The sequence below is a fragment of the Callithrix jacchus genome, chromosome 1 (assembly GCF_049354715.1).
Source record: "Callithrix jacchus isolate 240 chromosome 1, calJac240_pri, whole genome shotgun sequence".
Taxonomy (NCBI): domain Eukaryota; kingdom Metazoa; phylum Chordata; class Mammalia; order Primates; family Cebidae; genus Callithrix; species Callithrix jacchus.
Window position 1 is genome coordinate 64,295,242 of NC_133502.1, and position 17,497 is coordinate 64,312,738.

At 38.0% G+C, this 17,497-nt stretch overlaps 1 protein-coding gene across 5 annotated transcripts in view; it reads right to left on the reverse strand.

Annotated features, from left to right (window-relative positions):
• The window catches only part of WDFY2 (WD repeat and FYVE domain containing 2), a 188,606-nt gene that overhangs the window by 90,404 nt on the left and 80,705 nt on the right, over positions 1-17,497 (reverse strand). For 4 of the 5 annotated variants that reach the window (XM_035297678.3, XM_008991611.5, XM_002742652.7 and 1 more), the window contains one exon: positions 2,939-3,012. The exons of the other annotated variant lie outside the window; for it this stretch is intronic. In XM_035297678.3, coding sequence (XP_035153569.1) covers positions 2,939-2,998 — 60 coding nt within the window. In that variant the 5' untranslated portion in view covers positions 2,999-3,012. The remainder of the gene's footprint in view (positions 1-2,938; positions 3,013-17,497) is intronic. 5 annotated transcript variants of the gene reach the window in all.

A 17,497-nucleotide genomic window follows, 5' to 3' on the forward strand; every position in this document is an offset into this window, starting at 1 on the left:
TACAATATAGCAAATCTACTGAGTACCATGTGTGACTGATTTCCATTGGTAGGGCTCAGGAACCATCGCCAAAAATAAAAATGTAAACAAAAAGATAACATTTGAATGAGGTGGGAAAAATAATTACAACTTTGTAGACCAAGATGGCAGAGAGGGATTCTGGGCTGTATGATCAGAAAGAGCAAAAGGCAGAGATAGAAAATTACTCACCCCATATCTTTAGCTTCTCTTAGTAGGTGACCTCACCTGCTAGCTCACAGGAAAAAGTAAAAGACATTCCTCTCCTATATCTCAAAATTGAATGACATTCCTCTCTCCTTTCTTTCTCTCTCAACTGTCCCCATTCTTTCCCACAGCTAACTTTCCCACATTGTTCAGGACCCTCTTGCTGCTTGTCTCCTACCAGACCCTGCTCCACTGCTCATGCTCTCCCTCTTCCTGCTCTTTGTGGCCACATTTTTGAAATAATGGTCTCTAGGTCTTATCTCTACTTCATCTCTAATTCACTACCTAGCTGGATAAGTTTGTCTCTATATCCTACAAAATGTGTTCTTTTTATTCAGTAAAATCAAGTGAAATAATAATGTTACTTTCTGATTTCACACTTTCTTAGTTTTAAAATAAGTTAACCACTATTTCTTCTTAAAATGTATTGGCTATATTCGGGAAACGGAATATATAGTCTCTGACTAGGATTTCTCATGTCTAAAAAGTAAATTATTAAACAGCTGAGACAGCATTTTCAGTAAAGAGCCTGTTATTGTAGTGATCAATGAGAATCCTGAACCTGAAACATGCTGTTCTGTCAGTGTACCTTTTGCTAACTTAGAACTTGTTCTAATTCTGTAGATGAGAAGAGGTAGGGTGTGTAACTCATCTTCCTCAACAATACAAAGGTGGTACTTTTAAGGAAATCATTTCATATAAGCTAGGGTCCTCAATCTTTTTCAGAAGACTGGAGTAAGTTAAGGTCTCACCGTATACTGACATACTTGAAAAGATTGGCCCTGATTCATATTCTGCTTCTCTGGCAGTTTCATTTACTGCAGGTTAAATAATAGCTAAGGTGGTTTCTCCTCTTACATAGAATAAATAGCTAGAATTCTCCACAACTTACTTTGTTCATCTTTCTTGCCTTCAAAGCCACATTTATCAGTATCCATAAACCACCTACACTGATTTCAAAACTGCAACAAACCACTCCTATGTTATATATAAACCTAAGTCTTCTCACGAACAGTGAGCATAATGGATACTATCCTGTAACTGTTGGGTAATGGAGGGATCTCAGTTCATCTTTTCAGATTTTCTTTGCAATGAACACTTCAGAAGTCCATTGAATAATCCAACGATCTCCCTTTATCTTTTAAAAATAAATTTATCTCATACATACTCCTCCTTTTTAAAATGGCTCTCCTTAGACAACTTTGTATCGTAAACTTCTATCCACCTAAGAAACACAGTTTACAGATCTACCAAATGTATTGAATATTGCAGAAATTTCATAAATACCTGTCAATAGGCTGATTTATATTTAACAATATTATTAATAGTCCCAAAAAGGCCATCAAGCAAATGTTTTGACTAAAGATCAAATAGAAAACTTCAGACCCAGTAACATTTGTAGGGGCTAGGGCAAGATTACAAATAGAGGCCCATGTCCCATGTTTACATATTTAAAAGTTACAAGTCCAGTTGAACTAGTAAATAAAATATGGTCTCATCTTCCAATCTTGACAAATACACCTTTCACCAGTTGGAGGTACACAGGTTCAAATTTAGAATTCTTAGACTCCTTGAAGTTCCATGCCATATTGTGGTGACACTGGGGCTAGCCTACTCCCCCCTTTTTGTTCCCCAGTTTTGTCAAGACCTTGAGGGACCTTGCACTCAAGTGTGGACATCCTGTCTACCACAAACTGCTACCTCTTTGCCACCTCTCAGGCCTAAAAGCATATTCACTGGTTTTATCTAAGGACTGATCCAGGAAAAAGGCCAGTGAAGACTTTGGAAGCAGATTCTAAGCAGCTTGGGGGCAGGAAATTCCAGAGTTTTGGTAGGGGGATTATGAAGTGGGAGAGAGGGAGGACTTGGGCTGATCACATCCCCTTGGCCCTTCAGATCCTTCACCTTATGGGGAAGTGTGAACAAAAAAGGGCCTTCTAATTAAATTCATGGGTTCTGAAGCAGGACTTTTCTTGCCCAGGACTAAAAGCAATGCTGGATAATTTACCAAATGGAGAATTTACCAGATCAGTCACGTTACTGTTAGTATACTAGTTGAAACATAATATGTAGAAAGATTAAGTAGATAAATAAAATCCAAAATTCCAATCTTTAATCACATTAATTCCTCCAACATCTATAATCAAAGGGTCTAATATTTATGTGGATCTACTCTATAGACTAAATCAAGACTCCATGCTGTTTTCGCAATTCATACAAATTTACAGAATTCTATTCAGATGCTAGATGGAGCTGGAAAAAAAACAAGAAGCAGAAGGAAGAGAGAAAGAACACAGAGTATCAAAGACCAGATCAGACATGCAGACATAAGGGAAAGCATTTTCCTCCTGTTCAGTTGCTTATGTGGCAAAGCTTAAGGCACCATGATTAACCATCTGATTAAAGCCGCTAGTATCACAGCTTGCTCTCGCTAATGCAGATTCATGAAGTTTACTCACTGGCCTCCGAATGCCCCCATCCTAGCCACTGTGTTACAGGGTAGGTCAAGCTGAACTTTGTCAGCACTTAAGTGGATACTGATAATAGCTCTCCCTATATTAGAATCTCTTACCTCAACATAACTTGCTATGCTGCAATTTTCACTCTACTTAGCAAGAAAAGTATTGTTAATTTGAAAAAACTAATAAATACATATACATACTCCACAGGAAGGGAAGTATTTCAACTGGAAATCTTATTTATGTGTACTTACTGAGATTGTACCATTGTCTAGACCTATGGACAGTCTTCTTGTTTCCGGGTTAAAAGACATGCATGAACATGGAGCTGAAAGAAATGAACATGTTGATGAAATTAACAAAACCATGATTCTCATCGATTCAGGCGTGCCCAACTAGCTAAAAGTGTGGAGCTGTATTTTCCCACTATCTCCTAGAAAACATTTCATTTAACACCCACTCACCAAAAAATAAGAACAGTAATTTTACAGCCACCCCATAGTTGTTGAGTTATCCTTTTAATGAATATAACAAGATATTCTCAAACTGGACAAGTTCCAAGGGGCTTGGTGGCTGGTTCTGTCAGTATGGAGTCTAAATTTGCTTGACTAGATTAACAATACTTTGTGCTGTGTAATGTTTCTCTTACCACTCTCTATGTACCACTCCAATTCCATCTTAAATAGAAATAACCTATCCTTTCTGAACTACACAAACGAAAGATCTTATTATCCCTCCACCCTCCCTACCCACATACAGACACATACATATATGAGTACAGACTCTATTTTTTGATTCAGAATTGATTTGGGGTGTGTGAATTAACAGGAACTTTTTGCTCTGGGCCTTTGAGGGTATGCTGGAGTCTGCTGATTAAAAATGGCTGAGGTGTATTTCTCAATCTAAAAAAGAACCAACTCATCATAGGGCTAGACACTGTAGGAAAGAGACCAGGTGAGTCAGTACACCCAGGACTGATCTGGGTCTCCCTGTTCTGCAAGACTGACTGCCTGAGGACACCTGGGCCTAAGTAAATTAGGTATGCTTGGAAGCCATGTGTGGTCAACAAGTGCTTACTACACATTCAGCTCCTACACCCCTGCCTTCTCAATCTTTGACAATTTACCCAATACTGAAATATTTGATAGTTATTCTAAGGAGTCCAACACAGTTTTTATATGTCTCCCTTCATATTCACAAAAGCTACATAGATCATGAACTACCTATTACCATAATCACAGTCAGCATCAAATATTTTTATTCCTACTTTTCACAGTTATGATTAGATATTTTACCCAAGGTAACATAGGAAACCGTTGGAAAAGACTCAAAGACATCATTCAAACGTACAGTCCCATTTTCAAACAACCGACTTAGATTATTTTTAACCTAGAAAAGAACTTCAAGTTCTACTGACAGCCACTTCATAAACATATCACTTAGTAACATATTTTTCACTCTCTATAAAAGGGCCCTGAATAAAACAACAAACAGATCTTCTAAACTGAAATTTAGCTTTTTCTCATTTTCTATCATGATATATTCAGAAATAAAAACATGCTAAAAAGAATTTCCCCCTAAAACTTCTAGCAGTACAACAGACTTCTTCCTACTTGGTTACAAAATAAAACCAGATTCCCAAGAGTACACTGCTGAAAACAGGAATCAAATGATATTTAATACACTGCCCTAAGAAAGTCAGTTTTATTGCCCTTGACCTGTAAACTATGTTGGCACAATTTCCATACAACAGTAAGATGCCAGGTCTCAAAATCCCATAACATATGTGCAGAATTAAAATCTAATAAAGTCATGGAAAATTATCATGTTAGCTGAAAAAATTCTAATGAAAAAAACACACAGTTATTACAACTGTGTAAAGTACATACACACTTAAAAGTATAGGATACATAAAATAACTATTCTTGTGTTCAAGTGATAAGATTATTTCTATAACACTGTCTTTACTTTTATTTTGCTATTCCTATTAAAATTAATTTCAAGTATGTCATAATTTATGAAGCCATAAGTATGAGCATATGAAGCAAAACTCTATTTCAGCCCCAAGGGGCTAGTGACTAGCCAGGAACAACCTTATTTGGCTGCTCACTTGACCATCTGAAAGTATTTCCTGTGTGATTTCCTCCAAAGTCCATATCCAGTTATGCTATAATTAGAAAATCCACTGAACTTTGAATGTAATTTAAAATACTTTTATACAAAAAGCATAGGCTACTCTTAGATCTTCATGGTCATTCCTTTATTCCTTGTTTTTCCCCCCAATTTCGTATATTTCTTGTTATTCTCTCAAGAAAAATTTAGAATGCTTACTATGTTCAAGGCCTGTCCTACAATTATATATAAGGTATTATTGCTACCATCAAAAAATCAAAAAAATTATACATTGTGAAACCAACTGTATATAGAAACTGCAAGATACTTTCACCCTATTGGTTCAAATCATTTTATGCATAGTAAGAAACAGGACCAGAATTAAAAGCAAAGGACTATTCCTATAATAAATGAATTCAGCAAAGTTTCAAGATACAAAATTAATGTATACAAATCAGTAGCTCTGCTATACACCAACAATGACTAAGCTGAGAATCAAATCAAGAACTCAACCTCTTTTACAGTAGCTGCAAAAAGTAAAATAAAATATTTGGGATACCAAATCAAGGAGGTGAAAGACCTCTACAAGGAAAACTACAAAATACTGCTGGAAGACACAGATGACACAAACAAATGAAAACACATCCCATGCTCATGGAGGGGTAGAATCAATATTGTGAAAATCCCCATATTGCCAAAAGCATTCCACAAATTCAATGCAATTTCCATTAAAATACCACCATCATTCTTCACAGAACTAGAAAAAACAATCCTACAAGTTATATGGAACCAAAAAAGAGCCCACATAGCCAAAACAAGACTAAGCAAAAAGAACAAATCTCAAGGAATCACATTACCCGATTTCAAACTAAATATATAGTCATAGTCACCAAAACAGCATGGTACTGGTATTAAAACAGGCACACAGATCAATGCAACAAAAAAGAGAACCCAGAAATAAATACAAATACTTAGAGCCAACCAATCTTTGATAAAGCAAACAAAAACATAAAGTGGGGAAAGACAGCCTATTCAACAAATGGTGCTGGGATAACTGGCAAGCCCCATGTAGAAGAATGAAGAATGAAACTAGATCCTCATTTTTACCTTATACAAAAACCAACTCAAGATGAACCAAAGACTTAAATCTAAGACTGAAACCATAAAAATTCTAGATAATAACACTGGAAAACCTTTCTAGACATTGGCTTAGGCAGACTTCATGACCAAGAACCCAAAAGCAAATGCAGGTTGACTGAGGTGGCTCACGCCTGTAAACCCAGCACTTTGGGAGGCTGAGATGGATGGATCACGTGAGATCAGAAGATTGAGACCAGCCTGGCCAACATGGTGAAACCCCTTCTCTACTAAAAATACAAAAATTAGGCAGGTGTGGTGGTACATATCTGTAGACCTAGCTACTTGGGAGGCTGAGGCATAGGAATTGCTTGAACCCGGGAGGCAGAGGTTGCAGTGAGCTGAGATGGCGCCACTGCACTCCAGCCTGGGCGATAGAGCAAGGCCTTGTGTCAAAAAAAAAAAGAAAAAAGAAAAAAAAAGGAAATGCAAAAAAAAACCCCGAAGATAAATAGATGAGACAAACTAAAAATCTTCTGCACAGCAAAAAAAAGAAAAAAGAAAAAAAATCAGCGGAGTAAACCAACAACCCAAAGAGTTGGAAAAAATCTTAGCAATTTATACACCCAACAAAAGACTAATATCCAGAATCTACAAGGAACTCAAATAAATTAACAAGAATAAAACAAACAATCCCATAAAAAAGTGGGCTAAGGACATGAATCAACAATTCTCAAAAGATTTATACAAATAGCCAACAAACATGAAAAAATGCTCAACATTCACTAATGATCAGGGAAATGCAAATCAAAACCACCATGCGATACCACCTTACTCCTGCAAGAATGGCTGTAATCAAAAAATCAAAATATAATAAATGTTGTCATGGATGTGGTGAAAAGGGGACATTTCTGCACTGCTGTTGGGAATACAAACTAGTACAACCACTATGGAAAACAGTATGGAAATTCCTTAAAGGTGCAGCTCCAAGTGCTGGGTGGACTCTTTAAATGCTATAAGACAAATAATTCATAAGGTAATAAAGTAATAATTGGTCTCTATGACATCTGAATATGCAAATTACAGACAAATTGGCTGGAGACTTGTCAATTCCCTGACCTTAAAAGTGCTTTCTTTGACTTCCCCTCCTCTGCCACCAGCACTTTGGTTCAGATACTGCACTTCTCCCATGCCCTCTGCAACCCACAGACCAGGAGATCCCCACTGGGCTGAAAGGCTTCATGAGTTACCAACACAGATCTGAGTGGCAGCTCTGGCAGGCGCCACAGGTTGTTGGCACAGATCTGGGTGAACGTTTTGACTAGCACCAAGAGTGCCTGCAGGACGGAGCTACTCTCTTCCCAGAAAGAGGGGGAGTTGAAAGCAGGGAGACAGGTGATACAGGCGGAACCCACCCCCACAAAGACCAGCAAACTGAAGCCCTCTCACTTGAGAGTCTCACAGCCAGCACATCAGTTCGAGCTTGACCAGGGACAATTGAGCTTGGTGGAGGGAAGGGTGTCTGCCATTGCGGAGGCAGGTCTAAACGTACCTGTGTAAACAAAAGCCAGAGGAAGCTTACACAGCAGCTGGACTGAGTCCGAGACAGCCCAGCAGCATCTCTGCAGGCAGACAGGGAACAGACTGCCTCCTGAAGTGACTCCCTGAACCCTGTATAACCAAAAAGACATCTCGTACAGGAGAGCTCTGGCTGTCATTTGGTGGTTACCCTTCCAAGATGAAGCTACCAGAGGAAAGATCAGGCAGCAATACGTGCTGTTCTGCAACCCCCACAAGTGATTCCCAGGCAAGCAAGGTCTAGAGTGGACCTCCAGCAGTGCTACAGCAGAAGGACCTGACCTTTAGAAGGAAAATTGAAAAACAAAAAGAAATAGCTTCAACATCAACAGAAAGGAGGTCCACTCAGAGACCCCAACCAAAATCACCAACTTCAAAGATCAAAGGTAGATAAATCCATGAAGAGGGGAAGAAACCAATGTAAAAAGGATGAAATCATCAAAGACCAGAATGCCTCTCCTCCTCCAAGGGATCACAACACCTCACCAGCAAGGGTACAAAACAGGATGGAGAATGAGTTTGACAAATTGACAGAAGCAGGATTCAGAAGGTGGGTAATAACAAACTTCTCTGAGCTAAAGGAGTATGTTCCAACCAAGTGCAAAGAAACTAAAAACCTTGAAAAAAGATTAGACAAAATGCGACATAGAATAAACAGCTTAGATAAGAATATAAATGGCTTGATGGAGCTGAAAAATACAGCCTGAGAACTTCATGATGAGTACACAAGTTTCAGTAGCCAAATCAATCAAACAGAAGAGAGGATATCAGAAACTGAAGATCAACTCAATGAAAAAAACCGAGAAGGCAAGATTAGAGAAAAAAGACTGAAAGAAATGGACAAAGCCTCCAAGACATACGGGATTATGAGAAAAGACCTAATCTACACTTGATCAGTATACCTGAATGGGACAGGGAGAATGAATCCAAGCTGGAAAACACTCTTCAGGATATTATTCAGGAGAACTTTCCCAACCTACTAAGGGAGGCCAACATTCAAATCTAGGAAATCCAGAGAACACCACAAAGATATTCCTCAAGAAGAGCAACCCCAAGGCACATAATCATCAGATTCACCAGGGTTGAAATGAAGGAAAAAATGGTAAGGGTAGACAGAGAGAAAGGTCAGATCACCCACAAATGGAAGCCCATCAGACTCACAGCAGATCTCTCAGCAGAAACCCTACAAGCCAGAAGAGAGTGGGACCAATATTCAACATCCTTAAAGAAAGAACTTTCAACCCAGAATTTCATATCCTGCCAAAAAAAAAAAAAGCTTCATAAGTGAAGGAGAAATAAAATCCTTTAGAGACAAGCAATTGCTGAGAGATTTCATCACCACCAGACCTACCTTACAAGAGCTTCTGAAGGAAACACTAAACATGGAAGGAACAACCAGTACCAGCCACTGCAAAAACATACCAAATGGTGAAGCCCAATGATGCAATGAAGACACTGTGTCAACTAATGAGCAAAACAACCCGCCAGTAACAAAATGACAAGAGCAAATTCACACAGGTCAATATTAATGTTAAATGTAAATGGCCTAAATGCCCCAATCAAAAGACACGGACTGGCAAACGGAGTAAAAAGTCAAGACCCATTGGTGTGCTGTATTCAGGAGACACATCTCATGTGCAAAGACACACATAGACTCAAAATAAAGGGATGGAAGAAGATTTACCAAGCAAATGGAGAGCAAAAAAAAAAGCAGGGGATGCAATCCTAGTCTCTGATCAAATAGACTTTAAACCAACAAAGATCAAAAGAGACAAAGAAGGGCATTACAAAATGGTAAAAGGATCAATGCAACAAGAAGAGCTAATTATCCTAAACATATATGCACCCAATACAGCCACCCAGATACATAAAACAAGTTCTTAATGACCTACAAAGAGACTAGACTCTCAAACAATAGTGGGAGACTTTAACACTCCACTGTCAATGTTACAGATCAATGAGACAGAAAATCAACAAGAATATACAGGACTTGAATGCAGATCTGGACCAAGTGGACCTAATTGACATCTACATAACTCTCCACTCCAAATCCAGAGAATACACATTCTTCTCAGCACCACATTAGACTTGCTCTAAAATTGACCACATAATTGGAAGTAAACCACTCCTCAGCAAATACAAAAGAACGGAAATCATAAGTCTCTCAGACTGCAGTGCAATCAAATTAGAACTCAGGATTAAGAAACTAACCCAAAACCACACAACTACATGGAAACTGAACAACTTGCTCCTGAATAACAACTGGATAAATAATGAAATAAAGGTAGAAATAAAGATGTTTGTCGAACCCAATGAGAACAAAGACATAATGTACCAGAATCTCTGGGACACATTTAAAGCAGTGTCTAGAAGGAAATTTACAGCAATAAATGCTCACATGAGAAGCAAGGAAAGATCCAAAATCAACACCCTATTGTCAAAATTGAAAGAGCTAGAGGAGCAAGATCAAAAAAATTCAAAAGCTAGCAGAAGACAAGAAACAACTAAGATCAGAGCAGAAATGAAGGAGACAGAGAAACAAAAAAACCCTTTAAAAAAAATCTACAAATCCAGGAGCTGGTTTTGTGAAAAGATCAACAAAACAGACAGACTGCTAGCCAGACTAATAAAAAAGAAAAGAGATGTATTGAATAGATGCAATAAAAAATGATAAAGGGGATATCACCACCGATCCCACAGAAATACAAACTACCATCAGAGATTACTACAAACAACTCTATGCACATAAACCAGTAAACCTGGAAGAAACTGATAAATTCCTGGACACGTACGCCATCCCAGGACTAAACCAGGAAAAACTTTAATCCCTGAATAGACCAATAACAAGGGCTGAAGTTGAGGCAGCAATTAATAGCTTACCAAACAAAAAAAGTCCAGGTCCAGATGGGTTTAGAGCCAAATTCTACCAGACATACAAAGAAGAGCTGGTACCATTCCTTCTAAAAGTATTCCAAACAATACAAAAAGAGGGATTCCTCCCTAACTCATTTTATGTGATCAACGTCATCCTGATACCAAAAGCTGGCAGAGACACAACTAAAAAAGAAAACTTCAGGCCAACATCCATGATGAATATCAATGCAAAAATCTTCAACAAAATACTGGCAAATGGAATGGAACAGCACATCAAAAAGCTTATCCATCAGGATCAAGTAGGCTTCATCCTGGGGATGCAAGGCTGGTTCAACATACACAAATCTATAAATATAATCCATCACATAAACAGAACCAAAGACAAAAACCACATGATCTTCTCAGTAGATGCATTGAAGGCCTACAACAAAATTCAACAGCCTTTATGCTGAAAACTATCAACAAACTAGGTATTAATGGAACATATATCTCAAAATAATAAAAGCTATTTATGACAAACCCACAGCCAATATCATACTGAAAGGGCAAAAACTGGAAGCACTCCCTTTGAAAACTGGCACGAGACAAGGATGCCCTCTCTCACCACTCCTATTCAATATAGTATTGGAAGCTACAGCCAGAACAATCAGGCAAGAAAAAGAAATAAAGGATATTCAGTTAGGAAAGGAGGAAGTCACATTGTCTCTATTTGCAGATGACATGATTGTATATTTAGAAGACCCCATTGTTTTAGCCCAAAATCTCCTTAAGCTGATAAGCAACTTCAGCAAAGTCTTAGGATACAAAATGAATGTGTAGAAATCACAAGCATTCCTATACACCAATAATAGACTAACAAAGAGCCAAATCATGAGTGAACTCCCATTCACAATTGCTACAAAGACAATAAAATACCTAGGAATAAAACTAACAAAGGATGTGAAGGACCTCTTCAAGGAGAACTACAAACCACTGCTGAAGGAAGGAAGAGAGGACACAGATGAAAAAACATTCCATCCTCCTGGTTAGGAAGAATCAATATGGTGAAAATGGCCATACTGCCCAAAATAATTTATAGATTCAATGCTATCCCCATCAAGCTACTGTTGACCTTCTTCACAGAACTGAAAAAAAAACACTTTAAACTTCATATGGAACCAAAGGAGATCCTGTAGAGCCAAGACAATCCTAAGCAAAAGGAACAAAGCTGGAGACATCATACAATCTGACTTCGAACTATACTACAAGGCTACAATAATCAAAACAGCACAATACTGGTACCAAAACAGAGATATAGATCAATGGAACAGAACAGAGGCCTCAGAAGTAATGCGACACATCTACAACCATTTGATCTTTGACAAACCTGACAAAAACAAACAACAGGGAAAGGATTCCTTGTTTAATAAATGATGTCAGGAAAACGGACTAGCCATGTGCAGAAAGCTGAAATTAACTCCAGATGGATTAAAGATTTAAACATAAGACCTAACACCATAAAACACCCTAGAAGAAAACCTAGGCAAAACCATTCAGGACATAGGCATAGGACTTCATGACTAAAACACTAAAAGCAATGGCAACAAAACCCAAAATAGACAAATGGGATCTAATTAAACTTACGAGTTTCTGTACAGCAAAAGAAACCATCATCAGAGTGAACCGGCAACCAACAGACAGGAAAAATGTTTGCAATCTATCCATCTGAAAAAGGGCTAATATCCAGAATCTACAAAGAACTGAAGCAGATTTACAAGAAAAAAGCAAACAAACCCATTCAAAAGTGGGCAAAGGACATGAACAGACACTTTTCAAAAGAAGACATATATGAGGCCAACAAACATGAAAAAACGCTCATCAACACTGGTCATTAGAGAAATGAAAATGAAAACCACATTGAGATACCATTTCACGCCAGTTAGAATGGCAATCATCAACAAATCTGGAGACAACAGATGCTGGAGAGGACATGGAGAAATAGGAACACTTTTACGCAGTTGGTGGGAGTATAAATTAGTTCAACCATTGTGGAAGACACTGCAGCAATTCCTCAAGGATCTAGAGATAGCAATTCCATTTGACTCAGCAATCCCATTACTGGGTACATACCAAAGGATTATAATCGTTCTATTATAATGACACATGCACACATATGTTAATTGTGGCACTTTGTAATTTGTTGACAATAACAAAGATCTGGAACCAACCCAAATATCTCTCAATGATATACTGAACAAAGCAAATGTGGCACATATACACCATGGAATACTATGCAGTCATAAAAAAATGATGAGTTTGTGTCCTTTGTAGGAACATGGATGAATCTGGAAACCATCATTCTCAGTAAACTGACACAAGAACAGAAAACCAAACACTGCATGTTCTCACTCATAGGTGGGTGTTGAACAATGAGAACACATGGGCACAGGGAGGGGAACGTCAAACACTGCGGTCTACTGGAGGTGAGGGTTTAGGGAGGCAACAGTGGGGGATGGGGAGGTTGGGGAGGAATAACATTGGGAGAAATGCCTGACGTAGGTGACAAGGGATGGAGACAGCAAACCACCATGGCATGAGTGTACCTATGCAACAATCCTGCAAGATCTGCACATGTACCCCAGAACTTAAAGCACAATTAAAAAAAAAAGAAATCCCAAGAATTTTTTTTTTTTTTTTTTTTTTTTTTTGAGACGGAGTCTTGCTCTGTAGCCAGGCACCAGGATGGAGTGCAGTGGCTCGATCTCGGCTCACTGCAACCTCCTACTCCTAGGTTCAAGCGACTCTCCTGCCTCAGTCTCCTGTGTAGCTGGGATTACAGGCACATGCCTCCACACCTGGCTCATTTTTGTATTTTTAGTAGAGACTGGGTTTCACCATGTTGGCCAGGACGGTCTCAATATCCTGACCTGGTTATCTGCTTGATTCGGCCTCCCAAAATGCTGGGATTACAGGCGTGAGCCACCACACCCGGCTGGAATTTAACTCATTTTTTAAAATCACCAAATAATATTGCATTGTCTGGATGTGCCCTATTTATTTACCTACTGAAGGACATCTTGGTTGCATCCAGGTTTTGACAAGTATGAATAAAGCTACCATGAACAACAACAACAACAACAACAAAATTGCTTTCTCCAAAGACTGAAGTGCCTGACCAGAACCATAAAATTATAATATAGCTGCTCTCTACTGACTTCCTCTATCAAAACTACATTCCTGATAGATGAAATAAATACAGCATGATACAAATTGCGAAGATATATTTATTACCCCCACTTTTAACTATTTCCCCATGAGAATAACCATACAGAGTGAAATGTGTACAGTGATGTCATTTGTCAAGGCCATATAATTTGATGAGAGGAAAGCACAGGAGACACAGCCCTAGACAAAGGGGACCCAAGAGATCAGCATAAAATCTCTTCAGAGTCAATAATTAAATGGATTAGGGAGAAAGTAACTATTTGCATTTCTAATACTTGTATCTCAAATTGATATTTTAAAAATTGCCCTTTTTATTTAAAAAAACATGTACTTAAAAGGAGGCAATCTCAAAATATTTCGATTTGGGAGGAAATTTTTCTAATTTATGTTATTGATACCAATAATTCTTTCATTTTATGACTAACGTATTTTTTGTCCTTTGCTGAAAAGTTAACTTTGCTCAAATAAACACAAGTTTCATTGAAAGTTAAGCTGTGGATTTCAATCACACTGCTTTACAATGCTAAGGGCATTATTTGGCAGGAGACACTAATCTTCCTCATGAGAGCTTCTGGTTCAAACTTTAAAGCTAAATAAACAATGGTGACTTCTGCAAATAAAACTTCAGGTGCTAACGGTAACCTGGTGAAGTTGAATGCCAAGATTCTACAATAGGGGGGTCTTCAATAGAGCCTCCAATGAGCAATACACCCCAACAAAGCAAAAATTTAATTCATGGACACTATTTGATTCAGCCCTGTTTATAACAGAATAATATTTATTAGATTTACAGTACACAACCCATGTTTTATTTTTATTAAGCATACCTATATTCAGGACTTTAATTTTCTAGCACTAAAAAGCATTTCACATTTAAATCCAACATTTTATTTACTCTACTAACATTAACCGTTCTGTTTTCTTCTCATCTAGTCTGAGTAATATCAGCACAGTGAATTAGACGTGGTCACTCCCAGACAAGTTTTAAGTTACAGTAAAGTGATCTAACTACAGTAAATTTTAAAATGCCCTGTCAGATGAAAATGAAAGAAGAGGATGCTAAATAAATGCTGTACTTAATCAAATTAAATAATATATAGCATGTTTAGTTTGGATAATCTATGTTTTCCTTCATTTCCGTTAAAAATGAAAAGTTCCTCAAGTACCTTTTTCTTCTTAGTAAATACAGATTTAAAAGATTATATTATATTATAGTTTTTAAGACTATGAACAGTAAAAACAACAAATTGTTTTTACACATGATTCCATAATATAACCTATATCCAAAAAAAAAAGCAATAAATGGGTCAATACATTTCACAACCAGGAACCCAGAGGTTTTTCTTGAAATTAGGTATAAATTAAAACAACAGAATGAGCATTTCTCAAGTATAAACCTGTTCTCCCAGTCTGCCAAGAAATTATATCAACTGAGTTAAAGATGTTTAAAGGTCAGGAAAACAATCACCACCTTATAAAAGCAGACTGCCTAGTTCATAATTCTAAATATCTTTCTATAATACCACTAATACACCCACATGAACTTTTCCCCCAAACTCCACAAAACCCAGCAGAGGAGGTGGAATAAGCACACAAAGCACCTCCACAGTCTAAGGTACTGAAAGTCCTCCTCACCAATGGGAAAACTAACACTTTCAACTTACTTACAAAGTAACTCATTTCCATTCCAGATAAAAGCATGTACATATATTAACCAACTTAATTTTCCAAATCCCCAATTTTAACTTATTGTTACCTTAAGATTATAGTCCCAATAAATGAGAAAAGGAAACCAACCCAGCTACAACCTCACAAAGTAGCCAATTTTTCCTAATAACTCTGAGTTACTATCAGCTGAGTTACTATCAACTGAGTAACACTGTTAAACATCAAGAACCGGAAAGCATTTTACAAATAGTTATTTGGTGTATCTAACAACCAAAATATATTTGAAAATTTGAGAACAAAGAGAACAGTTTATCTGTTAGGCTTCAAAGCAGAGAAAATGTGAAGAACTTGCCCAAAGTGATTCAGCAAATTGTATCAAAAATGAAAATCAGATTCCAGTTTCCTACCCAGGCACAAGGTCTAACCTACAGGCCATTTTGAATACTCCAATCGGAAATGATACATTTTTGGAGGATGAATTTAATGTAAATAACAGACTTTGTTCAAATATCCTTTCCATAGTTATCTTAACTAAGATTATTTATTATACTTAATATATTATTCCCTACCATTTGAAATGGCTTAAAAAGCAGATACAATAAAACCAAACAATAGAAATGAGCAAAAAGAAGTCATGACTAAGGAAGAGAGAGAGTGTGTGTGTGTGTGTGTGTGTGTGTGTGTAAACAGAAAAAAAATTAAAATAAAAATCTGTTGTGAGATTCAATTAAGTTTCATGTCTCACATTATCCATTAATGACAAAGTACCAGGTCCTAGGGCTGTTGCCCCCAATCTTTTCTGCCTCATAATATACATGGAAAATTACATTTGTACAGCCACTAAAATTAACAGAAGAGATTCGCCCTCCCTCTACACTTTTCTCCACCTCTTTGCTTAGCTAAAGGGATCAGTTCTCCGGGAACCTGTAATCCATTTAGACAACACCAGAAGGCTGTGTCACATAGGCTGGGAAGTTCTGCATTTGAGACAGCAAAAAGTTCCCAGCCCTCATGTCTGAAAAATATTCTACCTTTTTGCTCCTGCATATTATGGTAGACAATTAATTCAAAAACAGCCAGAAAGCATTTCATATAATGTACACATCAAAGAAAGCTGAGGGCACAATGAATGAAGGCATTTCTTTCTTTTTTTTTGAGACGGAGTTTTGCTGTTGTTACCCAGACTGGAGTGCAATGGCATGATCTTGGCTCATCGCAACCTCTGCCTTCTGGGTTCAAGCAATTCTCCTGCCTCAGCCTCCCGAGTAGCTGGGACTACAGGCGCGCACCACCATGCCCAGCTAATTTTTGTATTTTTAGTAGAGAAAGGGTTTCACCTTGTTGACCAGGATGGTCTCAATCTCTTGACCCCGTGATTCACCCTCCTCGGCCTCCCAAAGTGCTGGGATTATAGGCGTGAGCCACCGCGCCCGGCCGAATGAAGGCATTTCTGCAGAAGGCTAACACAAAGTGGGAAAACTCCAAATTTAGAGGAATAATCAGACTAGATATCTTTCACGCTGTTCACCAGAAATAGCCTTCCTTTCAACCAGGCTTTTGATAAAACTGGGAAGCAAGCAGTTCAAAATCACATGTTTCAGAGAGGACTTGAGTTCCTATACTTTAAACGTTAACTGAACAGATGGTAGGTATCCATACTTGTGTGAAAACTGAGCAGCCCAACTGCACTTCAGATTGGGCAAATGCCATCCCACCAAGCCCAAGGCGGAGAACTGGGAAGGTGACAAGACAGGACTTTTTTTTGCTACATTAGGTGTGCCTATTTATTTGTAACTACATTTGAAAAAATGGAAAAAAAAAAAAGTCTTGTTTGGCTTGTGGAAAAATTTATAAACACTTAGGAGCCAAAGTAAATTCCACTCACCTGCCCTGGCAACAACAGAGCCCAAAGAGGGTTTCCAACTGTCCAACACACCTGGCCAGAGACTCCAGCTCTCTTCAAGCCTCCTTTTAACAACATCTTTGGCGGCCAAGCTGATTGATCTATTCTGCATACGCAGAGGTTCCTCCCCAACCTTTCAAAGGACAAAGGTCTGACCCCATGAATGGCAAACCAGCTAGTAAAGTAAATATGAAATAACTCAGCCATAGAAATAGAAATGCTTGTGCTTTTTACATAATTTTTCTCTATAATGTGATGCGACTATGGCGGTTGAAATTGCATCTATCAGAAGCCTAGAACAAATAATCACATTTACGGGTGTAACTGAAACTTCCACTCTTACCCTGAGGACCTGGTTTACAAGCTCATGCAGGGTTCCAGATGGGTAGGTTGCAAG